Source organism: Bombus flavifrons, chromosome 5, assembly GCF_040668555.2.
Source record: "Bombus flavifrons isolate JBK064 chromosome 5, iyBomFlav1_principal, whole genome shotgun sequence".
Classification (NCBI taxonomy): domain Eukaryota; kingdom Metazoa; phylum Arthropoda; class Insecta; order Hymenoptera; family Apidae; genus Bombus; species Bombus flavifrons.
In genome coordinates this window covers 15,894,340-15,922,167 of record NC_138446.1, presented here as the reverse complement: position 1 = coordinate 15,922,167, position 27,828 = coordinate 15,894,340, and the positions used below count along the sequence as shown (strand labels likewise).

Genomic DNA, 27,828 nt, shown 5'->3' with positions numbered 1-27,828 from the left:
GTCACCCCGTAGCGAATCACGGAAACGATACATCGATCGACAGGTCGTTTCCCTTCCGGTCTCCAATCCTAAGCGACTGGAGAACGCGAAAGCGAGTCTTGGCAAAGTACGTCGCGCGTTCGCTCGTGTCGTCGATTTTCACGAATCGCGAATGCACACGTGCACCACACCGTGGACCGATTGGTAAAATCCAAGAGTTAACTTCATCTCTCATTCTCTCTCTCTCCTCTCTTATTGGGAGAGAACGTGCTCTCTCGTGTACGTGCACGAGAAGGGAAACATTGCGTGCCGATTATACTGTCGGCCAGTGTGAGAAATATTATCCTTTGATCTCCGGTGCTGCGCACTCCGTGCCGGTTTCACTCCGGCAAGAAATTAACGACCACGGCCCGCCGTTTCAGTACGACCTGCCTTCGGAGATTATCAGTCGCGAGAGAGCCTGAGCGAGACGGAAGTGAACGTGCCGCAGGAAGTGGTCGAACAGCGATTTCCCCTGACATTGAAGCGCGAGCTTAAGCAACCATTCGCGTTTAATCCATGCGTATATACGCCTGTATGCTTCGTACAGTTCTAAACTTGGTGATATGCGTCAAGGATGACGATTTGAGAAATTTATGCGTACGACCGGCAGGGTTCGTGCGGTGTCACTCGAATGCAAGGTTGAACCGGCCGACAATATCAGCTATAGTTTGAACAAGCAAACGTGAAATCTCTGCAACGAGTTGGATCAACTGGGTCAAGGAGTGTAAGATAGAGGATGTTATAAAACGAATTCGATCGTCGATCGGTTAACAGCAGCGTGAAATTTGTACGATGGAAATAAATTAGGCAATAGGCTATACGAACCCTAGGTGTATGAATTATTTGTTTCTTTCCGAGGTGAGATAAATGGAATTCTACTGCAATAAGAATTAGAACATGTACATATATTACACAGAACACTGAAACTTACGGGCTTATAGTTGCCTATCGACTGGCTCGTGTGCATTAAAAGTCCCCGTTTTTGCATAGTTAATCCGCGCATGACTAATACGGAAATATGCGAGCCGAACATTTAGACATCGAAGATAATCGATATGAATCGTAAGCAAAAGCATTCGGCAAAGTAACCATTGCAGAAACTTCGCCCAACTTCCGCGAAATTCCAGAGGAAAAAGAGAGAGGAGAGGAAATTGCGAAAGAATTTGGAATGAACGGAACGGTTTAGGTTTGGGTTTAGATAAGATAGACGCGTTGGTAGGCGCGGCAGATTGGAAAAAATCGGCCACGCAAGAATCGTAGTTATTCGAAATAGTACAGAGGGAGAAAGAGAGAGAGAGAGAGGGAGAGAGAAAATAGTGATTTACAGCGTTTCACTACTCGCGACGCGTGTGCCCGTCGCGCATTCGGCGCTCGGTTTTCAAGTCGTCCCGTTTAACAAGCTATGCGATCGAGAGTTAAGACCGCGAACGAGATCGTTTCTTCGTGAAAGTCGCGAATGCACACGGCCACGGAGTCCCGCCAGGAAATACTCCATTCCATCGATCGAGCAACGATAACGATCCGCAAAGACCGGTCTAATAACTCGCGATCTAAAGGCTCGAGAGCATTGGCTATCGTGTGCAGACCACGCGGTTATGCTTGCGTAAACGGGTTAATGGAGAGGTCAATGATGGAGAGGTATTAATAAATGGCTGGACAATGGGCGTGGAATTCGCCGGCTTCGGTGAAGCTTGATCTTCCAATTCGAGCAACGAGGCGCGATTGCCCCTTGTTTAGCCTCGTGTTTTATACGGTTCTACTATGTAGCAGAGAATCGACGAGAAATCAACGAGAAATCGATGGAAAATTATATCTTTCTACGTATCTACGCGTCACCCTATATCTCAGTTCCTTCCAAGGATTCATCCGACGTACAAAACGCTGATGGATTAACCCTACGAACCGCGATATTCGTTCGTAATTATTCCAAGATATCGTCGCAAAGTTCTACGAATCACTTTATATTTTATACATCGACACCTACCAACGAAATGTTATCCGATTCGTATAAAACGATGTTTGATCGATCCTACGAACCGTAGGATTCGTTTGTAATTAACTATTCAAGGAACCCGTGGTAGAGTTCTATGAATCAGTAAACATGGCTAATTAATTTCCTTTAATAACAGGCTACTACCTTTTCGCCAGAAATTAGTTCAGCTTGGCGGGATTTAACGGCGGTGTTATGTTCTCGTAAATCAAGAATAATGAAAGTCTCGCGTGTCGCGCGGGAACTGTCGACTCGTTCCGCGAGTAAGCTTTAACCAGGCGTCGAATTAAATGGATTCCAGACCTTGTACGGGTCCGTTGTTATGACGTCGGCGAGTTATCTTCCAGACCTTGGCCACGCCAAGGCTATCTTCCACGGGTGGCCAGGAAACGGCTCGTCCTCCTCTTCCAGGGCCAGGAGGAGTCTTGACCTCACGCAACGTTTCCGCGTGCTACTATGTTGAATTCTTTTTTTCGGGCGCACCTTAAACTACCAGCCAGCTTATAGAAGCTTAACTTCGACTTTGAAACCATCCGCACGAAGCATAGCCAGTGTTTTTTTTCTTTTCACCATCTCGTAAATTCTGGTCGCATTTTTATAACGCGATCGGAGCGCGTTGCGCCTGCGCGCGTTTCGTTATTTATGTAATTGTGGGAAAGATTTAACGCAACGGTCGTAATAAATACAATCACCCCAGCAGTCGTACTCTTAGACACCGAGGCGATAATATCTTAATTTATGTTTCGCAACCCGCCCCATTATCTCATTGACGATTCTTCCGTCGGAAGACGATCCCTTTGCCAGGATTCCGCGACCTCACGCAACGTTTCCGCGTGCCTGATGCCTCGCACTCTGTGCACGGCTTCGTTTAACTTATTCCCATCCCTTCGATGAATCAATTCCCCTTTACACCCTGATTCTCTTGCACGATTGAACTAATAAATTTTACAAGTTGCAATTTACCAGCGTTAATAAATTTTCTTGTCTATCGGTAACGCGACTTTGGTAATAAAATTTTGTACGTTACGAGGCGGTCGATTGTCCCATTCTACGAAAGATTGTAAAATTATATACGATACAAGCGTTTGCGCGAATCGTTTACGGCTTTACCAATCACTCGCGCAATGATACTTTACACGCCGAATTGATCGTTAACCCACTGAATTTCGTAATTGCTCGTCTACGGAAGATCAGAGATACGACTTGTCGTGTTTTTCACCCGTGGTGTTCGAATAACTTTATCGTATAATTAGTTGACGAAACGTTAAAGTACAACGTTGCTTATGCGCGTCATAGACCAGAAACACCAGTTCGCCGATAGTATTAATAAATTATCGTGCAAGAGGGCCCTCTCGCGATATAAATCTTTAATTGCGCTGCTTCACCGGGTTGTAAGAGACGAGCGATTCCATCCCGAAAAGGTACTGAAGAAGCTTGATCTCGCTTCCAAATAATCACTTACCGATTCAGATCGGGCAATTTTCCAGGAAAGGCGAATCAACCTCGAAGAGAAGAAGAATCACGAGTCGTGGCAACGTTTCCGCGTGTTTGGAACACGCGTGGTTCCTCGTTTCCTGCGAAGCCCCGTTCGCGGAACGTGCGCATCGCACGCGGTTCCCGACAATGCTCCAGCGTGGCTTTCGTACGTTCCTTTTTTTCATCGGACCCGGTAAGGTCGCGCCACTTAACGGTCCACGGCATATTGCATCGGTCGTTTCGTGCGTAGACGGGGAGATTCGAATGGGTATTAAAGATGGGCGCGCGAGGTATCCGCATGCCACCGAGTTGCGAGTTAGCTGGCTCGAACCGAATGAAAATCCGCCAGAGAAAAGAGAGAGTGCGTGCGACAATGGCGCGTAACGCGGAGGATAACGAGCGCGAGTTATGTCCCGTCATAATTTGCAATTTAGATTTCATTATCACCCGCTGCCCGCTGATCTCGCTACCACTGAGTCTACGTCTAAGAGTCACGGCTACCGGCGTGCACGTGCTCCTCGAAAACAAGCCCCTGGCTACTGCCTACGTCGCGAGTATATAGACGATTTTCCGCTTCCTGTCAGACGCGTTTTGCTTAGAAAATTGTACAGCCGTACCATTCACGAGGAGAAAAATTACGACAATGATCGATGGATTCCACTTCGTGGACGAGTCGAGCCGTATCTTCTGGTCTCGAACAACGTGGAACTTTTAGCCGAGGTTGCACGTTTCTTGAAAACGTTACAGGTTGGTTATGCTCTCTTTTTCCACCGCTTTACAACGCGTTTTAACCATCTGTCGTAATATTTCAGGGACGATAACAGAAGAAAAAGTTGCTCGAGTAGCTTCAGGGAGGATGCACAGCTTTACGCCGAGACGACGTTGCGTCGCTCGAGAAAGCGCGTCGCGTTACGCAACGACGCGTGTAGCAATACGCTGAACGCTTCGAATTACACAACCGTGACCCAACGATCGACATTTACGCAGCGTTAACGTTATTTTGCATAAGACAACGGCAACGATATCGTTCGGTTACGTTGGACCGCGCGCAATCAGGCAGCGTTGATACGTCGCAAGTGGCACGAAAGGTATGGCAGTAAGATCGTTTTCGACGCATTTGGCCGGTGCAGGAGCTTCGAGAAATCCGCGGGATGCGCCTCGAGCCGAGCCTATTCCGCAAAAGTGTGCTAACGACGCGCAAACCGCCCTCGAGCGAGCATTTCCGCATTGCGTGCGAGCCTTTAAAGCGCGGAAAAACGCTCTTCGGAACACAAGCGTGCCGCGTATACGAACCCGCTCGTTCGGGGTAATGATCCTGGTTAACGGTACCGCAAATTGGTATAGTAAAGGGACGGTAAAGTCCTTTATGGAAATGTCCATTGCAATATTGTTGGTACAAACTGCGGATGCGTTGCCGCGCATCTGGTGTGGAATAAATGACGCGGAGTCGCCCGTTTCAGTCATTAGAGGACTCGAGACATCGTGGTCCATCACCGATACTTTGTATTTAGAGCCGTTTCTGTGTCTCGTACCTCGTTGCCTCTGCCGACGCTCTTGAAACGGTAGACAGAGAAATTGCAGATGTATCGTCGATGCGCGAAGACGAACGGAGGATCCGAAACGAAACGATCGACTAACTTTATCAGCAGATTTGTAAACTCTCTTCCGTTGGAACGCGAAATTTCGAAATTCTCCATCTGTAATTCGCGAATTCATCGCGCTTCCTTCTCTATTTCGCGGTTTAACGGACGTTGTCTTGCTCGTTCGCGTTTCTAACCAGCAATTTGAACACACACGCGCTAACGTATAAAAGGCCAACCTGCAAAATCTATCGTGTTCTCTCGACGAGTCTGTAATTCGCGTGGGACTTTGGTTACGCGGAGGAAAAGAAGCGTTGGAAAAAGACGGAGAAAGCAGCGATCGTAGTTTCGACGCGTCTCCTAATTCGGGCCGAGAAGATCGAGAGACATCTTTCGAGGAGCATCGGTGCAACGTCCTGCAGAAGAAGAATCCTCCTGCCGGTACCTTACACCAGGTTCCTTTGGACTGACTCACGTACCGGTCGCTCGAGCCCTCTCCCTCGCCCCTTCGCGCACGGTGCCACTTTGTTTCACGAACGCACGGAGAACTCGCTTTTCGGAAGCAAAAACGAACGTGGGCGAACTTCTCGAAGGACATTCTCACAGATTCTGTTCCATCGCGACGGCGTTCCTCTCGTTCTCTCCTCTTTCTTACCTCCTTTCTTTCCTCCCTTTCTTTCCTCTTCGTTGCCTTACTCTTCGATCCTTTTCATTCTCTTTATCTTCCCATCCTTCTCCCGTCGATCCGATCTTTACGGCGCGCATCGAGGCTGCGTTCACGATGCTATTTAGACACCGTGTTCTAACACCGACGACTCGACTCGATGCAACTCAACGTCGTATCGATGGAACGCAGTCTCTTTTCACGGCGCTGAACGACTCTGCTGGCTGAGATTCTCGTAGGATGAGTTTAATACAATCAGAAAACCGTGACACGTAACGTCAGATCCTAGCCGACGTAAAAAGCCGTGGCTTGCCGACCGATTAAATTGCGCCCTTTACAAGACCCCTTTTGTTCTTCGTGTAGAAGCATCTAATTCTTTCGATTCGAGCAGTTTACAGATCAATATCTCGAACGCTTGACCGATGCCACTTATTGTTAAGGCAGTTAAAACGATATCGAGTACACGGATATCCAAGTTCGTTGATAACGCGAATAATTTATCGCTTCTCTGCTGGATATGTTTCAGCGGTGAACGGCAATGCGTGATTTCTTCTCAAACGAAAACCTATTGTTGAAATGGTCACCACTTATAAGAAAACTCTACATCTGGTCTTTTTAGTTTCTCAAGCACCGAAGCCATCGACAGCGCGTAGACAAAAGACTGCGAAGAAGTCAGGCCATAAACAGTAGACAGGCGACGTTGGCTTCGGGGTTTTCGGTTATTGGGTAACACTGCTAGCGTGCGGATCTGGACCAGCTCAAATTGTATTCTTACTTATAATTACACTTATATTTAAATATATTTTCTGCCTTACAATTTATCCACTAGTTTTCTCTGATTACACGTCGAATAACCTCAACAGCTATTTATAGGCGTACTTTTCCACGCAAATTATAGTGTACGTTACAAATCGAAGGGAACGTGGCGACAAGAGAGCTGCGCGTTCCAGTAAATTCCAGCAAACCGGCAAAAGCCAACTGAAAATCAACCAAAATCGCATCGAGTTTCTTCGCTGATATTAATTCAGTCGCGTCTTTCGAACAACATGCGCTGTATCTTTGCCTGTCGAAGAAACAAAGACCAGAGTAATAAAGATCCGAAACGTTATTCTACCATTAAACGGTACACGATTTACGTGGTCTATCGCTGTTTAAACGAAAGAACGATCATCGTCACAGTCTCGATCCATGGAAACCATTACCGCCATAGCAAGAAGACCCGGTATCGCGGAAGTCTGTTTCCCCTAAAGGACTTACGAGTGACGTCAGAGAGTGGCCGATCGCGAGGCTGAACGAGGAGCCGCGATAGCTCGATATTACGGCATAGTGGCGATTGTGCCCGTCGTTACCCTTATCCAAGGCGGTTCAACAGGAATTCAATCTGCGTTACGAGCGCCGCCGAGAGAACACCGGTTACAAGTATGCAAACGTCCCGATGGTGCGTGAATAAGTGCGTTGCCGCGTGTTCGGCCACGTCCGTGTATACCGAGAGCTATGATTTGCCGGTGCCGCGTACCACCGTCTACGGACGTGATCGCAGAAAAGCGAACTCGCTCGTTTGTTCCAGCTGGAACCGAGTAGACGTGGTACGCGGTACTTCTCCGAAGGAAGAACGATAGGCAACCAAAGTTGGAAACTTCGTTGGCAGCTTTAGGAGACGAGAAACGGAATTAGTTGGTGGACGGTAGAAAATATAGAAACTGCGGACTTGGAAATTGGAAAGGAAGAAACCGCAAACGTGAAAATTATGGACTTAGAGATTGAAAAGGTAGGAACTTAAAACGTAAAAATAGGAAAGTCGCAACGAGGATATTAAATCGTCGATCGTTTAACTACTCGAGCCATAATAAAAGAAAATCCAAAGTAGCAATTGGAATTGCGATATTTCCAGAGTTTCAGTTAAATACACGCGAGCAACCTGCTCGGCAGAAAATTGCACGACTGGTTACGCGGTTTCCAGGAAGGCGGTTGTCGAGATTTCGCACGTATTTTATCGCGCGTTTCCTCGTATACCTGTTACGCGGCGAGCCAAGTCGCAGGTGAGCGTACAGGTAAACGTTTTAGGTGACACTTTCGTGCGAAGGTCGTCTATTCGACCTTACGGAGGTCGCGCGCTAAGAATTAGATCTATCACGCGTCCTACGACATTTTCGCGTCTTATATTTCGCTTTAACGCCTTTCGTTGTTCCGTTTCGATCACGTCGCGCGATGAAACGCATCCGTGTCTATCGAGCCAGATCAATGGTAAATAGTCGTTCGTAGAACGAAAAGCTGAATGAACCAATTAACGGAGTTCGACGTTACATAAATCACGATCGACAAAGTAGATTAGTTTCGCTGTAAAACGTAACGAGCGCCGGGCTGCGCGGCGTGGCGAACATAAATCTGCTCATTTTCTCAATTACATCGAGCACTACCGCGCGCACGACCCACTTTCAACGACCTTAAGCGAACTAAAAGCCCATTTAAAGGCTGCACGAATTTTTGTGACCCACTGTACGTAGCGCGATCGTCAAGGTGCTCGGCCACCTTGGCCGTCGGCTAGCTTTCCATCGGTGAAAGCTCCGCTTTGTGAAACGCTCAACGCGCTGCATACGTGCCAACCTGTCCCCCTCCCTCTTTCTCCGTGTATACGAGAATCGCGAGACCGGTTAGGGACCTTCCTCAATGCGTTGTGTCGTCGATTCGTCGATGAAAAATTAACGGAAGTGGAACCGTGAAGCGCGCTTTGACGAAAAAAGAAAAAGAAAGAAAAGCAAAGAAGAAAGGAAAGTCAAGGGGGATGATAGAAAAGACAAACGAGAGAAAGAATCGACGGGTTCGTACGATTCGATCGTTCGATCGTCGGATATCGCGATACGACGATGAATCTATGAGCGATTACTGGCAACGCGTATTTACTTACAAGATACCAATTCGAGTCTTTTCCTCTGTAATTTATGTAGGATCGAAACTGCGAAACGCAGACGCTACGACGTCTTGGAAAAGTCGTAAACCAAGGGCGAAGCTCATTTTACAACAGCCATATCCTTGATCGTCGATAGGAGAAACTCGCAGGAAATCTCATTAAGTAGAGTGTCCACAAACGATAACGACGTCGTTAATGGCTCGTTCGGAATAATTAACTACGTGGATCTGAAATTCGTTGCTTTTGCGTAGAAACAATGACGCGTGATATCGATATCGTTTACTCGCTTATTCCTTCGTACGCTTCTTAGTTTAAGGAGGAGAGAAAAAAGGTTCGTTCACGAGCTTGACTCGTGCGTCCTCTCCGCGATAACCTGTTCGTCTTGTCACGCTAAAATTAGTTAAACACGAGAAAACAGAACGAAACACGTCGATGACGCGTTAACGAACTCTTATTAGACCGGACAGTAAATCGACGCGATCGTATTACCTACGTTTTTCAACGTTTTTCCAATCGGCTTTCTCCTAGGAATTATCACGCGGATAATACAGGCAATTCGTTGGAATGTCTGATTTACGTGAAAACGATAGAGACAAGGTTGAAAAGCGAGCATTGTTTACCCGAACGACTATAAAACTCGGTAAACGATCGAATCGAGCAACGATAAGAAACGCCAGCGATAACGTGCAAATAGGAATTCTACGTACTACGTTTGCAAACGTTGCGTCGCAGCTGGTGTTTGCGAATAATTCGTTGTCTCTCATCCGCCCGAGTAATATCTTCGAAGATGTTCGCGAAACGTACTTCTTTGAAACGCGTATGGAAAAATTCTCGGGAACACGGTGTGATACAGCGTATCGCGCGTGTAACGTGTTTGTAGGTTTCGAAAACTGTTCGTGAGCTTGTTACAAGCGGCATTCGCGGGAAATTCATAGAGCGGTTATAAGATATTTATGAACATCTCGTACAGTTGGCTGACGAACATACACGCCTTTACAAGTACCGAGTTGGCACGTGAAGCTAGGTAACGCGAGGGTTTCGAGAAGGTGTGTTGCGTGCGCCGTGAGATTTCTGATATTTTTAATAACAATCTAGGCGCTATCTACCGACAGGATCCGAAAGAAATTGCGGTAACGGAGTCGTTTTGGTACCGCTAGAAACAGTCGATGCCAATCTGGGAAACCTCGTGGCGTGGTTGCGGCGAAATCACGATTGCGAGGGCCGTGTATTCATCGCTACGAGTTTCAAACGATATTTCCCACTTTCGATGCAATAATCGTACAACGACGATATATGCCACGACCGTATCCTGCTTTACGACGCCGACGATTTCTAATATCTCGTTAACGTTGCGTTAAATATTCCAGACTCGATGATTTAAGTAACAGGTATTTCCATATCCACTAAATCTTCCGTACGTTCTTGCCGGTCTCTGTCTCGCCCTCTAATTTCCTCGGAACGATTCCACTCTGATATCCTTCGTTAGAATTCCTGGATCGATGAACAGGTTTCTCGGTCTATCCGTGGCCAACCCCGGGGAAATAGATCGAAGTTGGTTGAATAAGAACCGAATCTAAGCGCAGTCGGAGAACACGCGAAGCGTACTTGACTGGAAACAATTTTACTTTACCGACGCGTTGCTCGCGCCAAACCAGCTATTTAATACTTACGCGCTCTTTCTTATCCAACGCCGCTCCGGCAAATTTAAACGATTACCACGTTGAACGGTTTTACGAACCTCTCGATTGCAGCCCGATGATATACGAAATCCAGGTGCTGTTGAATAACCGCGATAAAGACACCTCGAAGAGATATTCGAGCGGTAATATCGTGGTCCAGAGGCATCCACTTCCTCTCACTGTCGTTTCGATCTTGCCTTTTGTAGGACACGCATTGGGTGGCCAAGCGTACCGTGCACGACCGATCAAAAAACGCGGTGAGATTTCACTACGTCGAACCGCCCTTCCTTTCTTTCTCTTTCTCCTGTCCTCGATGACCACCGACTGCACAATTTCGTTGTTCCCGACGTTATTACATTAATAACGATCCAGCCAGCCAAATAATTGGATCGAACGAAGAAAAAGAAGGAACGGTCTCCTCTCGTTTCTCTCTGTTCGGCTTTCCCTTTTACTCGACGTACGCTCACGGACAAGCGAACACGCATATTTATATTCCGCACGCATCCGCCGTTACGAAATTCGCCATCGAAACTATGTTTTCGATTATCTTCGACAGGCGTCCACTTGGACGAAGCGGTCTTGATTTTCATCGGCTAAGTAGTCGCAGGCACGACATTCGCGAAGCGAAGATAAGGAAGCTGGAAACAGAAGCAGAAGACACGCGGTTTACGTGCCTAAAATTCCTCAGGATGACTTCCGGTGTCCGGTTTCTCGGCCCGTTAGGCCGACGCCCTGACGAGAATGCATTTTCGCAAAAAATTCGCAGCTACGTGGACGCGGTGGATACGCGGGCCCAGCTGAACAAATACGCGCGGTTCTGCGGCTTCCACGCATCGAAATCTCCCGGCCTCGCGGCCTGCGTGCCACTATACGTATTTATAGATCGACCGAGCAAAAGTGAAATTGCCAGTGATAAACGGAACGAAGGTTGTTACGAATTTATTACGCAAACGTTACATTGGCGAGTATCAACCGAAAGTCTCGAAAATCTTCTTATTAACGACATGTACCTGTCTTTGGAAAAATTCTTTGTCACGAGGATTAAACACGGCGTCGATTCCTCAAAATATACGCGTCGCGTATTCGATCCAATATTTTCGTCCATGGTCGTTTCATTTACTCGAAATATACTTTCCTCCGTTGACCTTTGTCGATCGCGTATCCGTACAATCTTCGCGTTACGACGGTTAAAATCGTCGAAGATGGTTGAAAATTTCTCACGGATTCCTCCATCATCCACCTATGGATTCTATCTCGTATCGGAAGCTTTTACTTTTATTTCATGACGTTGCAATTTCGCTGCAACTCGGCGCTTTTATGTTTCTAATAACGAAATCGCAGGCTCGTGTGTAGCACCATTAAAAACATAATAATCCTACCGAATAACATGGCTGCTAAATCGTACGGACGTTGCACGGTTCGTCTCGATCGGAGACTCGTGGCGGACCTTGAAGTCGTAAAAGCGATTAGACCGCGGTGCTCGTAAACGTCAACACGACGAAACGATCCATTCGCGGGAAGCGTTGCGATCTCGAAGGGTTCGGGAAATTGGATTAAGCCTTAAATACGTTGAAACGCGTACCGCGGACGGCCGGATCGCGCTTAGAACCGCGCGAGATAAGGGACGGCCGGTTATCGTGCGTCTACCTTCTAAGGTACGCGTTGCACGGTCTGCTCGCTCTGCTCGCGGAGATATATACCCGGCCAACACCGACAAAGAGAATACATCTGGCTTCGCCGATGCGGTTAAACGCGGCGAATCGATAAATAAATTCCGCACGAAATTTTATTACCGCACGCGAACGCGTACGCTTCGAATCGCGGACGAACGATTTGTCCGGCCGGGAAAAGAGAAAGAGCCGCGCCGCGTTCAATGAAGCTATATAAATTATTGTATCGATTGTTTGTCTTCGTAAATCTTTAACGAGTATCCCGGTGATCGGTTCGAAAGCGATTCTAGAGAGACGCGCATCGATCAATTTATCACGCGCGGTCTCCGTTTCTTTTCCTGTTGGATACACTTACGAACAATGCTCTCTACCAAGTCGAGATTTCGATTCGTTCTCGAGTGTTCCTTCGCGTGTATGTGCGTGTGTGAGAGAGTAATCGAGACGAGCAAGATTTCTCTCTTTCTCTCTCGACGAATATTTGATAGTCACGATAATTACGAATATTTAGAGTCAACACGCGTATGGCGGTAGAAAATTGAAACGATCGTATTTTTTCTTTTTTTTTTGCGATATCTGAGATAAATAGAATTTAAATAGGAAGAACGGTGATCCGAAACGAGCAGGCGTGTCCAAAACGAATATTTCATGCATACCTTGTACGTTACAGGTTTGTATAGAATACAGCGAACAAAGAATAGCGTGGAAGAAAGAGGATGGAACCTACGGCGGTGTTGAAGATCGATCAAACTAATTTTCGATATTAAAATACTTTCTTTCCACGCTGGAAACTTTCGCGCAAAGATCGGATTGTTTCATCAGCGAATTAAGCAAAACGCTAACCGGACAATGTATCGCGATCAAATTGATCGGATGCAGCTGCAATTTCATATAAAATAATCAACGTCCAATCGTCGTTTAACTTGGTAATCCGATACTCTCGTCCGAGCCTCGATACAGGCATTACATGAAAAACGAGTCGCTTTCCTCGTTCTTCCTCTTTTACAAAATTCCTCGTAACGCCAAAGAGAAACCGGCCGTGTATTATATAAGAAATAAACGCGGACACGTATTGCTCACCGATCTCCGAGTATCCGACGATATAGTTCGTCGGTTCGATTGGACGAATCGCGGCGCAACTCTCTCGAACGCGCACAACACGGAATATGAAATTGTTCGAAGGTGAGAGGATCCCGTGTTGCACGAAAGATACCGGAAGTTATTCTCCGGAACGAGACTTCGAATCTCGCCAGGCACGTAGAGTATGTTCTCTCGGTACGTAAAGTCGCGGCGAAATTACGGTGGATTAAGATTTTTCCATAGGATCGTCGATGGTTACAAAGGAACCGCGTGTTCGACGATGATGTTCGCTGGTAACTTGGCAAACCAGCCGACACGGCGTAAATATCCGATCAATTTCAACGGTGTCGAATACTTTCGTCGGATGAATACCCCGCCTATTACAGCGAAATTGTAGAATAACCAATGGAATGTTGCAAATTCCACGTCGATCGTGCTTACGGTAGAACTTTGTTCCTACGAGTATCGTTTATACGAGCGACGTTTTAATTACACCATCCATCGAACTTTAATGGAGCTTGTATTACGCGAACAACTGCCGACCGTTGTTCCGGTTAAATAAGCGATTACTTTGTATCGAAGTTTGGCTAAAGTTTGCCGTACGTCGTTCGTCGTTTCATCCCTGATAAGGCGTTCGAACGACCTGTTCGCGCGAACGCGCCTGCACCGGATAAGACAAAACGGAGTTGCGTTGTGCCAGAGCCGAGCAGATACTCGCTCGTAGTCTCGAAAAATCGGCGAACCGATGGAAAAAGATTTCACGCAGGTTCGTTAATCGTGGCATAAAGCTGGGCACGTGGATGATGCAACCGATCTCGGACGATGCTGGTCGAAAAGACTATACTCAGACATGGAACTCGACTGGAACGCGTGCAGGCTGTCCTCTGTGTCGAAGGAATTCGCTGCTGTTGCAACGGATCGATATCTCGATTCTCGGTCGCGGATCAAACCGCCGCGAGCCGAGTTTAACGCCCTGCATGTAGGCTACTTTGCAGTTCCGCCGTGCACGACGGTGAAAGTGCACACAGGCGCGTGACCCTACCATGGTATGCGTGTACGTGTACGCCAAACGCGCACACATCGATCGTTTGCCGATTCTATGCACGCGCATCGGCGTGTCGCGCGAGTACGCGCCATCATCGGTCGGGGAAAAAGCATTTTTCTCGATGCGCTTCAAAGAGAATACGCGACGTAAGTACGCTTCGCGCGCGAATCTTCGCTGAAATATTTACATAACGGTCGGAATATACGGAATACGACTGTGGAAAAGCTAGCCGAGATTTATATCGACGGCTTTCGAGGCAGATGTTTCTTCCGTCGTTGCGAAGTTAGAGGCGCGCTCGAGCGGCACGCGCGAATTCCTTTTCATCGTTCGACGACGAAATTTTGTAACCTGCCTGGAACGTGACTTCGCGAGATAGAAGCGATCGGTCACGATCTCTCTTCTGTTGTACGTCGCGAAAGAAAGAAAACACGATCAAACGTTTCACGGAGGTCAACTCGAAAATCATTGGCGATAGAAAAATTGTAGAGAACACGCCGTTCGCTCCGTATCACCGGAGTTCAAAGTCCTCCCGAGTAGAGTTCCATTCGATCGTTCGATCGTTGCATAGATCACGCCCCAGAGAGATCAAACGGCATGTTTTCTCAATAATTCAGCGCGTGCCTGGCGTTGCGAGCAGTTCGATGTTTTATTCATGAGGATCGTGGCGTCCTTTTTGTAATTACGCCAGCCATGCATCGCGCATAGGTGTCTCTCGATTTTCGATTCATGGCTTCGATTCAATCGTACACCGGGACGGTGGTCGTTCCATCCACGCGATTAATAATACTAACAAATTACTATCCACGGAAGCAACCTTCGCTCTCCCATTTCCTTCGCATAATTAATGATAATTACACGCCGGGCTCACGATCTTGCATCAACGTTCCCTTGATACTCTATCAATGACCGGGTCAACGATGTCGGGACAAGCCGAACATCAATTTAACCAGCTTTTCCCGTTTCGCCATTTTTCCTAAGACGCTTCCTTTTTCACCGACCGGAAACCACGTAACCAACGGATAAATTTCTAAGTGGTAGAAGATTAGATCGCGAAGGATCGAACATCGGTAAGTACACGTGAAAACGCGTGGCTCGAGGCGAACTGCAGCCAAGCGGCATTTCCCATGGAGGTGTTTCCAGCCGATATCCGGCCGAACGTTCATCTCTGCCGCGAACCTACCGCGATTATATCCACCTTTCGAACCCGTCCTCTCGATAATAAGTAACTTTCATTTCCTCCCCCGACGGCGGCCTTTCCTCCGCGGCAGGAGCAACACGTGTTCGACTATAACTCGCCTCATAAACGGCAAACAGGTACAGCGCGCCACGTTAATGACCTCAGCCTGTTCTTACTCGATAATTCTATCCTAATGAAACGATCGTTTTTATGCGATCCACTGAAAGGGTTTCAACCGGCTGATCCGACATTCGCCGTTGGCTGAATGCGCGATTGATAGAATCGAGTTGATGGCGAGAAGCGGTAAGACGCTTCGCACAGATGGAAATATTTCGTCGAGTGAGAAATTCGGAGAAAGAACCGGACTGAAACTTTCGTTTCGCCTCTGTATTTCCCGTGAACCGACGTTCGCGAACCGCTTATTATCCTCGCGTTTAACGAGTCGATGAGAAGCGGATACAGAGAAATATTTGCATTCTTGCCTGATCCTTCACGGTCGATAGCCGTCCTCGAGCAGGACAAGTACGTCCCGGGTATGGCTTATTATTCCAGAAGGCGTCCCGATGCTGCAGCAATTCCCCCGTGCTTGCGTCGCACGCAATGTATGCGTGACATCCGGCCCCTTCTGCCTCGCGTCTACGCGTACATCTTTGAATTTTACTAAAAGGATCGCGGGTCCTCGTGTACATCGTGTATCTTCATCGAACGTCGTATCGGAATGCGACGTAACGTTGCACGGGAATATTTCTCATCGAAACGCGACGCTTCTCGGTTATCTTCCCCGCTAAAGTGATTATCGATGCATCACCTCGTGCCACCGTCACCCCTTTCGTAACATGCCAGAGTTTCCTACCGTTGCGTAACGACGTCCAACTTCTTGTTCCCTTCCTCCAGCGAACGATGCATTCCTATCCGAAATATACGACACGACGATAACGCTCCGGAAGCGACGCTAAATCTCGCGTTCCAGTAGCTTTTCAAACAACTTCATCCAGCTGTTTGCTTTATACTTACTTCGGTAGTTACCTAAATAAACCTTAGCTTCTCATTGCTGTAATTTTAAAGCAACAAGATTGCACCCTGTCGGCAAATGGAAGAAGATAGAATAAAATAATCCCGATAATCGGGTAACGCGTGTACGTTTTGGTAAGCGGACTGTCGCAGCTGGTATCGTCGGCGTGGAATTGCTGCGCGAAATCAACACCGTTCCACCCGTTTCTTTCGGGTTTAACGAGAATTATGTTGGCCAACGTCCGCGAAACCTTCGTGGCGATTAATCCGAGACACACCGGGACGTAAGATAGCGTTCTCTGGTCTCGCACGATTCCGCGAATGATTATTTTAACTTATTGTTCCACGAAATTCCGGGAGGCATTTAACAGGCGCGAGGGTAACGGGCCCGTATGCGTACACATGCAGGCGCACACATCGAGTCGAGTATTTATATTCAGACAGAAAAGGTTGTACGAGACGATTCGCGCTCGTGCAAACGCGCCTTTACACGTGTTACTTACGACGTGCCGCAAGTAACGACGTTACGCGTGTACGTACTGGTCAGCCTTAAACCATAAAGGAAAGACGAGTGCGATACACGTGCGCGCCACAGTGTGTACAGTGCTTTACGACGACCGAGCTTTAACGACAGTGGCTCGCTTATACCGAATGAATATTAAATATAAGCGATATCGGTCTCTCTCTCTCTCTCTTTCTCTCTATCTCTGACATTCGTGGGCCGTGTAATCGCCCACGAGCAACGTCGACCCGCAGGGGCCACAACTGAGAATAATTGCCATTATCGCGGTATCGCTCTGTAACGGAATCTTTACCTTCGACGTTCGACGTCTTTCTTACGGCCTCTTTTGGCTTTCTTAACCTCTGTTATCGAAGCGTTAAATTAATAGCCGAAGGAGCGATATATTCACGGTCTGAAAAAATGAGATAGAATGCTTCGCAAGATTCGCCAACGAGGATCCTTAACGTTGGAAGAACCCGTTGAGCAACCTTCGTCATCGGCCGATGAATCAGGATTACTCGAAAAGGACGATACGATCGCTATAGTTTTTAATATCGACGTCGTTGACGGAGAAGAAAAGAAAACGTTGGTCGGAATCGATGGATGGGTCGCGAAGCTAATCGTAATTGAATAGAAGAAATTACAATTCAGGTGTGGAACGCGAAACGGACATAAATCAGCGTAAATGCAATTAACCGGTCGGTGGGGACAAGCGAGGAAGAAAGAGAAACATCGAATTATAGTAAAAGCGATACTGGCCGAACTACAGCTCGATTTCACTGGCCGTAATTGCGATTAATTAACCAGTTGGAGCGGAAGCGCCGGAGGCTGGAAGGAAATGAAATTCGAAAGTAGATAGGATCTTGATAGACGACGCGAGAATTGCGCAAACCCGATGTTTAATTAATTCCGATGACGAAATTGGCAAACGAACGCGCGTCCACAGCGTAGATACTAAATATCTACTTACCGATAGGTAAATCATCGACGATAAATATTCTCGTGTGATCGGTGTTCGAAGGAAATTAGCACAGATGTACGGTATATGTCTATAGTACAGCAATTACATAGATAAAGGTTAATTTTCGTTTCAACAATGGACAGCTCGTTAAAATCAATCATTCGACGATGTATGGGAAACGTGGCGGCGACAAAAACCCGAGCAACAAAAGACAAAGGTGTCGCAAGAATTGATAAATCAAACGATCTCTCTCCGCGAGCATTGCATAACGGAGCAATTAGCCTCGATTCTAACGAGAAATCAACCTGTCCGCCAGGTATGTGCGAGGAGCAACCTTTCGAAAAATCACGATCGCTTAAACAACCCATTGTTCTTTTCCTATAGACGCGAGTCCAGTCATCGAGGATGATTCCATCGTAAGATCATACTTGGAAATATCGGGACCAGAGAGACGTCCAATTATTAATAATTAAACTGTCGTTCGAATTACGAAACGATGGTTAAACGCTGGGCCGACTCGCGACGCGTCCAACGGCCGGCGATAAATTAACATCGCGACGATAATCGTCAGCTGCGATCGATTTAGTTTCGTTAGCCAGCCGATAAAGCAACTTTCCTTCGCTCTACAGAACGTCCATTATCGCTTTTCAAGTAATCGTCGATAAATTTCCGTGCAAGGGATGCGCGGACGGGCTCACGTCCCTCAAGGGGAAAGCCGACCAATCAAGATACGCGGATAAGTCGGAGAATTGCAGCTTATCACCGGCGATTATCGACGATTTATCCTCTCCGATACTCGCGGAAATATTGCGAACAACGTTTCTAACGATTCTTCTATAACGAAAAGTATACATTTCTTGTCTGATTTTTTCATCCCTCGCTGCTCTCTGGCGTTTCTCGTTTCGATAAAAGAAAAATAAAAATAGTCGGAGCATTTGTACGTTGCAAGATGAAAATACGTTTCCACTTTTACTTTTACTTTCGTTTCGCTAACTTTTTAGATAAGAACATCGAGTCGACAAGTAGACGTTAAACGTTTCTCGCAATGCAAAGTCACTAACTGAAAATGTAGCGACTCTGTTTGAAAGATACCAGTTTGTTAAGGATAATACGTATATGTATGTATAATAAATAAATTTTCCCTTATAAATTGCCACCTACAAGCACGGTAGTAATTTTTCAAAATGTCTGCCATTTCGCCCATAATTCTCGCGCTTGCCGAGAAATACCTAGATACCAAGCGTAGGATCGTTGGCGCGTAGAACGTACCGTACAATCGTTGTCGGGCATGTCAATAGAATGTAACGCACAGTGGGCTTGGTTTACCAGCGTACCGTAAGCCCGAGACCAGTGGAATGCAAGCAAGGCGCAATAAGCGTCGTTTAACTACCACGAACGTGGCAATTATTCCAATAATTCGGGGTTGCGTAAAGGTCCATCGTAATTGTTTATGCCCGATTCCTCTCGACTGGCGTGGCTATATACGCGCACACTTATCCGTCGTAAAATTAATGCCGGCGAAAATTCTCCGTGCGCGCGTGTAGGTTGCCCAATCAGCGTTTTCCACCGACAATGGCTCGTTACGCGGTTTTTTCTCGTGCCACTTTCGTCTCGTCGTGTCCCGGGATTCGTTTCGACTTCCTTAGCGTAGTCTATTATTCTTCGCCGAACGGTAATTGCGGATAACCATTCTCGACTAATTGCCGGCCTGCCGTCAATTATTCGAACGTTTTCGAGGTCGTCCTAGGCCGGCTTCGCGTTTATGGTAATCGTTAGCGTTAAAATTTACGCGCGCCCGACTTGGCCGGTCGAAGGGAAACACTTACGTGTCCCTTGTTGCACGAGCCACTTCTATCCCGTGATTATTCCTCGTACGAATAATGTTATTATTATCCGGTCGACGCATACCGCGTAATTACTCCATTTGCGAGAAAATAATGCCGTCGATTATGCGCTGCTCTTCTCTATGCATACACGCGAAGCCTATGTAAGTAATGTTTATTGCTTTTCCTAAGACAGATGTCACGCTCGATAGACTCGACCAGTTCTGCCAGCGGACGGTTCAATTATCCGTTAACTATTTCGTCATTTTTTGCCCCTGAAGAAATGGAAAGTACGAAAGTGAAAAAGTGAGGTGTCAAGGACGAGCCAGCCTCTAACTTTTCTAAGGCCAATCCGACCTCTTCGATACGCGAGTCGATTTGAAGCATCGTCCTACTCACGGAGAAAATCAACGCCGCTAACAGCGAATCTTACCGAATCGCGCGACGCGATTTTACGGCGAATCGATCAGACCGAGTTCTTCGGTGACGTTTCTTGCGCGATCACCAGCTATGACTAATACCTTTCGTTGCATTATTTATTGCAATGCGCCGATTGGTTCCCTGGCGATTTACGCACCTACGATGGAGAAACGCGCCCGCGTACACGATACGCCCGCAGACAATTTCTTTCCAAGTTACTTCTGCACCGTATTTACCTTCTAGCGATACGCGTAAGGGTCATCGCGCGTGCTTTCGTCGAAAATTGCTCGTCGCACTCGGCCGAATTACATCCCCGGAAACGCGATTGATCGCTTTGTTCGCGGATTCGTTCGGATCGCAAGCGTCGCGAGATCCCTGTCGGTTATGGTTAAGCCCGAGGAGCGATACCGTGCTCTGACCTTGATAATAATTCCGAAGAATAAGCGGAATGCGCGGCCTGAAACGGGGAGACCTTGCAAGTGCGCGTCACTGTAGGTCTTCCTTTGCCTCGTCTTCCACTTCGTCCCATCTTCTTCTCATCTTTTTCCTACAACTTGGCGACGATTCTTCGAATTCGAGAAACTGGTCCGGCAACAATTTGTTATCCAGACGTCGAAGCTCGGATCGATCGCTAATAACCTTCTTCTAGTTCTTCCTTTTCTTCTTGCGTTACGTGACCGTCGTCGAGCGAAACCGTCGTCGTGCGCCGAGAGAAACATTGTCCCTTCGTGCTCGTACCTGCGTAAGCAGTTTCCACTCGTAGAAGTCTAACAGCGTCCCCTTAGGCCGGGACGTACGCAGGTACGTCGTTGACGGAGGAAGTCACGAGTGAACGCGCTTCGACGCTTTCAGGAAACAGGTTACCGGTTGTGTTTTTTAATTATCATCGAGCAAAATCGTTGGAACATGCGCGGCACCGAGAGGAATGCGCACTTATTCAGGAGACAAACACGGCCGCGTTTGCATGAAACAAGAGTTCGCCAGCAGCTTGGATTGTTTCTTTCATCCGACTCGAAGATGGGATAAATTCCTACTCCGTACGAATCGCTTCTTCGGATTCTCGGTTTTTAAACGGCGCGACGACGATCCGCCGAGCTTAATTAATTTACCTGACGGCGTTTTATTTTCCATACGGACACCGGCGTCGCGTCGTGGCGAGTGACACAATTTATAGCAAAGTAAATTCTCTACGGTCGCAACCGGGCCCGATTTGCTCGTTTTTCCGAGTATCGCGTCGCGCCTGCTCGTCTTTAAACGGTCCGCCATACTGTCCCTTATATTATCGCGTTTATCGCCCATCAAATCGTCTTTCATCCACGCTCGAAGGGAAGAAGAAAAAACCCTAGCTCGTCCAACTTGCCAGATTGCTACTCCCATCGCGCTGTGTGCAAGCAACTTTGTGTAAATCTCTTCGCACAAGGCTGTCAATTATCATCGTTCGGTTACCTGATCGACCATATTAGCGTCGTTGTCATCGTCCAAGCGTATCGTCGTTATACCGCGAAACTATCGGGAATATTAAATAATTCAAGAGGCAGAAAGAAAAAAAAATACGAAAAAAGAAATTACATTAAATATCGCGATAAACTGGCAATCTTCCTAATCCCTGTCTGAACGCGCAAAGGGGGTAATTCCATTAATCGAATATTTGTATCTCCTTGTTAGCTGGAATGGGTCCCATTAACTCGGAATGAAAGATCCAACCAATAGTACCGTCTTCGTTTCAGACTTTTGCGCGATTCGAATCCTCGAATCCTATCACCGATAAGAATCCTCGAGAATTCTCGAGATATCGTCGAGTGAAAAATCAAAGATTCCTTTTATTCTTACAACGTAAGAGAGATTATGCAGCCGCTCATATTCGTTTCCCGCGATAATACATCGAGTATATTTCCACAGTTCGAGAAGCATCGACTAACGTCAGAATTTTACGCCGAGACCATCGATGAGAGCGAAAGATCGTTTATCATCCGCGAAGCATCGCTCCGTCTGTTGCGTACGGCTATAATCCACCGGCTAGGGGAAACCGTTAGTATTTTACGCTTTTAATTGCCTACACGATGATTCCTCGCTTTAATGCTCCTAACTATTTCCGCGACTCGTGCAACGGTCCGCGCGAACAACGGTGATGGCTATATATTTCTAAGATGCGCGCATCTTTAGAAAGCTCCGACAGAAAGAGACAATATACCTAACCGAATCAATTAGATCGTAAAGTATTTGTACGCGTCCCGGAGGCTTCACCTTTCACAAAATTATCTCGCTGCCCCTTCGGGCAAAGCGCATATTACCGGCGTACGACGAGTGCACCTCGTAAATCACTCGTCGTTCTGCAACACGCCAAGGTAGAAGAGAGAAACAATGAGCGCTGGCTCGGCCGCGTATATCCGAACGCAGGTGCGTACCAAGCAAAGAACACCGTGTAGCTTTCTCTCGATTCGCGAGTCGAAGCATTTTCTACGTCGCCTAGAATTTCGTTCGCTTCGACTCGCCAAGGAACAGACAGCTCAGAATGTGACAGAAGTTTACCGATTTCTTTTTAATGCGTAAGAGTAATTCTGTAAGTGACGAAACTTGGCCATATTTTGTTCGCTCTTTGTAATTTCTCGTTCGCGTGATAACAATTGCCACTTTATATATGCCTTGTACTTACGATCGAGCGCGTTATTTACGCTATTACGTCGTATCCTATAGAATACTTAATAGGAAATTCGCGAAACAATCTGGTTTACAGCTATAAATAGCTGAAAAAGATTTCACGATGGAAGAAACTCGTGGTATAGAAGAGCGTGTTGTAAGATATCGAAGGGTGGTTTCTGTAACGCGGTAGGCGGTAAGACACGTGTACGGATGGAGCAAAGTGTAAGTTTGGATTTGCAACCGGTGGATCGAGCAAGCAAAGCAAAACGGGAACGAAGGTGACGCGGCCTGGGGAGCTGATACGAACGAGTACCGGAGTGCCTGGGACACCCACGTGTGACAAGGCATCGCATAATCTACCCGGACATTTAGCGTAGGCAGGGTACTAGCCGCGGTGGCTACAGGTGCTTCGATGGGCAGGTGAAATTTCATAGCGAATAACGCGATTAATCCGCTATGCTCCGGGGAAAAGTTTCAATTACGTGGATACTCCGGCGCGAGGGAAAGCATGGAAAATCGGAATGATCGATGCGAATGCATCAACGTTAACGCAACCAGACGATAGGATAGATGATATCTGAGAATCGTGCTCGGCGATCTAATGAATTTTTCTCCCATCAAGCGGTCGCCGAGCATCGAGGTACTTACCTTACTGGAGAAAAGTTGGTTGGACGGTGCGAATTTCAAAAGTAACGAGCGATACCGGCAATGGCGATATTAGGGAGAAACGATGTTGCTCGTTAAGTATTCACGACAAAACCACATTTACCGAGAGGCCTGATCGTCGTGCTACGAGCATTAGGTATACGCGAAGATACTCGGGTAGCTGCGTGACTTACAAGCCTCGAGTCTATATTTCAACGGGCGTTAAAGTCGAGGTCGATTCCATCGTACCGAGAGACGCTGTTCGAAGCGTCCGATCATTACACCCGTTATAAGCTGTCACATAGCTCATCTCACACATGCCGCGGTCCCGCACACTGATACCCCGTCCGGGGTACTTTGCCATTTTTTCGATTTTGTAATCAGCCCCGCATCGACGCTGGCTAACTTACGCGCGTCACTTTCGATCTTTCTTAAGACGATTCACGCACAAAACGATAGACGCGCCGCGAGGCTAAAACCCATATTCTTTCTTGTAATTATTCCTGCGATACATGTACGTACCTTGATATAGGGTAAGTTAGAGTTATTTGCTCGGTCGGTATGTTTGGTTCGGCGATATTTGGCACAGATCGAGCGATTTTCACTGATAATTCGCTAAATTAGCTCGTAAGCTACTTTTGACAACAGACTCTGACACGTTAATGATACACGGCGAAATTGCGTATTGCGTGGGTTAAGGAGTGCGCGTTCCGGAATATAACATCCGCTCGTCGAGAGGTAAGAAGTTTGTTCGATGTACGATATTTCCTTCTTCTTTGGTCGTTGCGCCAAATACACGTGAATCGTACGTATAAAATCCCTAAACCGACTGACCCAAAACTTAGATCTCGTGAATGGTGCGACTGTGCTGGTTTACAGCGTAAACCTAACCAGCACGATGTCACGTGTTCGATCATCGAAACGAAAGTTATTGGAACGATGATGATACACACGTACGTGGACGTTGTCGTCGATCGTTAGGTGATCGGATCGGGAACATCGACAGCTTTGTCTGTCTGCAGACGCGGCAGGAACTCGAAAGGTTAACCGAAGATGATGTTCTTGTACACCGTTGCGTCACCAGCCGCGTGATAGAACTTTCACTGTGCGCGAACACGACCACGATCTCTCGTCGTTCTTCGAGAAGCGGTAAAAAGACAGGGGGAGGTCTCGTTATTGCTTCGAGATCGTTAAGGTCAATTACCATGGTCGATTTCTCGGACGCGAGAAAACGCCCTCGACGTAATTCGTCAAAGGCGCTCCGGCTGGAAAAACGCCGGTTCCTTTTCGCCACGAATGAGCGTAATTAGAATTAACGAGCGCGCGATTAATTACGCACGTATCCACGACAGAACTCGCTTGAGATATTCTCGACATATATCAGCAACGTGCTCGTAACGCTGTACAGTGGCTCGCGAAAGTATCTGCTTCGGTACTTGTAGACACCTTTTACGAACTGCTTATTTATTTGTTCGATCGTTCGACGAATACAGTTTGTATTTTCAGGTTTCTTTCCTACGTTATCGATATACCCGATCGCGACAGTCGTGTGCGATTATAGCGCTAACGAGATTTCGAAATGTTTTTTATAACGCGTAAAGTATGGACGATAAAAGTTTAAAGTTTTCTATGGTAAGCGTTCAAATATTTCCACTGGTTGCTGTACGCATAACGCGAAACGGCGGATACTTTAACGCCTTATAGATCAGTGTGCTAAAAAGTGAAAACCGTGTAGCTGGTCGAGCTAACTAACTACCGTATATTTCATCGTCGAGCCGAGGATCCTATCGATATTCGTGTCGACCTATCGGTGTGTTTCAACGGATCTATATTCTCGTACGTTTGCTCGAGGTGTTGTTTCTCTCGAGCTGGTTCGACTTAATCGCCGGGATAATTCGATCGCTTACAAGCAAACATCGTGTCTCTATTTCATGTAGCTATTAATAACTTACCGGTAGAAGAAGTAACGAGGATGGGGAATGCCTGGCCGCGGCTTGCCTAAGACTAAGAAAGTGCAGTAGGGGGTCCTCGGATGCTCTCAGCTCGTCCAGAATCCTCCTGGCCTCGCCGTAACTCTCCAGGTATTCCCAGTAAGAATTCCAAAACGAGCCAGGGAATAAGTCACCTGGTGGACACACCGAACGAGGCAATTAGATACCGTATCGAAGTCGGTATACCCACTGTGCTTGACGAATTCGATAAATTCTCTCTCGGCTCGTTCCGATCGTCCCGAGAGAGACTAAATCGTGAGCTCGTTGACCCATTTTAAGAGGATGATCGACGATACAAAACATAAGAGAATGAGTGAGAGAAAGAGAGAGAGAGAGAGAGAGAGAGAGAGAGAGAAAGAATAAGCTAATTATACGAGACGCACTGGAAAGGCATGCAAAATTTATCCGCGATGATGGAATAACCGTGAACGAGAACCTCGCGTCCAAAATCTTCTTCGAAATGATTCGATTCAGCGATACATCATCTCGCTACCTTCCCTACGAAACTTATTTCCGTTCCAGGATTCCTATCTTTTTCTCTCTTTTCTACCGTTCTTCGTCAGGTGGGGTCTTCACCATCACGGAACAGACACTCGCGCATCGCCAATGATTTACCATCGAATCCTTCGGCTTTTTTAACGTCCTCTCCCCGACTCCATTATCCCACTTGGTCCCGCCATAAACTTCCTCGTGAAAGACACCACGACCTATCGCGATTTACATTTTTCTTTGCAATGTTCGCGTTCTTTCGCTATCGTATTACGGTTCGAGTATCTAAAGAAAATCTGATGAAAGACGAAAGCGTACACTCACCCGATTTGAAGGTACCGCCATCCCAATTCTCCAGCGCTGTGCGGATCTGAAAGAAAGCAAAACGGCCATGGTAGAATTGGCTCTTAAAATACAATGACCAAGATACGAGGAAGGGATGGGAAGAGATACGGGGGACCATGTATAATACATGATGTATAATGCCCGAATGAGTGGAGCTCGAGGGGCGCCATACGCCAGTTTTATACAACGGGCGAGTTTCAACCGATCATTTGATTACTTTTTTATACTCCTCTTTACATCCTGCGCTCGATAGCCTTAGCGGACAATTGATCTTTTTCGTACGACGAAGAAACGATATCCGAGAAGAAAAACGAAACCGGTGTTGCTTTCTCGTAGCAAAATACGAATTAGGCGGCGAACAAAAAATTAAGGCGAGTATCCGGACCACGTGCAATTGAATGTCGAACGGAATCGAGGAACCCGTTGCTTTTACGATCTTTCGAAGGAAATGACGATCGAATAAAAATACAGAGAGGAGAAGGTGAAGACATTTTTCAAATTTACTACTTCGGCCTGAACGATGGTTCGATGGTTCAGAGGCTAAATCACGCCCTCGAAACCGGCTTGTTTCGTTGAATTATAACGCGGCATTATGCCCGATCAGCACGTGAATAAGCTCGATAGTTCTTAAGGTTCTTTCTATTATCGCGTTACAGCGTGAGTGAAACGAGGATGAAATTCTCTTCGAATAAAGGAAAAACAAAAAAAAAAAAAAGAAAACAAAATATCCGGATGCCTATCGATCTCGTTGTCGGAATATAAATATTTTTTTCCGATAGAAAATTTTTCCGACAAATTTCTAAATTGATTGAAAAATATAGAAAATACGTAAACATCCGTAATCTGACTTTTACGCGCAGAGAAACTACTTTTTTTAAACGAACGCTTCGACTTTCATATTTCCTTCGAAACCACTTTCTAGCAACGGCGACTCGTTACTCGAAGCTCGATGAACCGATCAACCAGGTAGATGCGAGGACTTTGTAAAGGTACGACCGACACCCACTTAACTCTTTAACGAGTAACATTGTCACGAGAGAATCCACTTACGTTTCCATTACAGTAGGTAAAGGGAAAACGACTGGTCCGCGCGGCGTGTAAAGTGGCAAGACGCTTGTACAGCAACAGTATCGACCTTATGTTAATCGGCGCGTTAATGGTTAATTTCAGCGAGGCCGTAAAATCGAGAGAAAGTTGCGTAAATAAAGACCGACGGACAGGTGGTACCCGTGGGCACGGTATTTGCATTTCTTTTTTCAACCAACCGACGTTACATCGAATAAAAATATTTATCGTATAGTTTCGACTTCTTTTCGGATCACGCTGTGCCAGGACAAGCGATTATCGATGATACACGGTTAATTGCCTGCGAGCTACGAATACGTATCTATCATGGACACCGTGTAATCATAATAAAATTGCTGGCCTCTGTGCGCAGGTTCGCTAACGAGCAATTTCTTGCGCTTTAATTGCTACGTTTTGCGTAGACCATCGTCGTCCAACGATCGAGAAACTTTTATCCGACTTTATCCGCGTTTATCACAGATTTTCGGAAGTATGTATTACAATTGGATAAACGCACGTAGTTTCGTGCGTCTGTGGCACGTGTTCCGGAGCAAATGAACGAGAGAAACGTCCGACTACCAGTTTAAGAAACGGTCATCAACCTTCTGTTATCCGTACCTTAAAAAGGCAGCCTACGATGATGACCCGC

General features: G+C 46.8%; 1 protein-coding gene across 2 annotated transcripts in view; it reads right to left on the bottom strand.

Annotated features, from left to right (window-relative positions):
• The window catches only part of LOC138179703 (rho GTPase-activating protein 20), a 182,152-nt gene that overhangs the window by 102,982 nt on the left and 51,342 nt on the right, over positions 1–27,828 (bottom strand). For both annotated transcript variants that reach the window (XM_069112775.1, XM_069112774.1), the window contains exons 4-5: positions 26,094–26,139; positions 25,242–25,414 (exon numbers count right to left, since the gene is read on the bottom strand). In XM_069112775.1, coding sequence (XP_068968876.1) covers positions 25,242–25,414; positions 26,094–26,139 — 219 coding nt within the window. The remainder of the gene's footprint in view (positions 1–25,241; positions 25,415–26,093; positions 26,140–27,828) is intronic.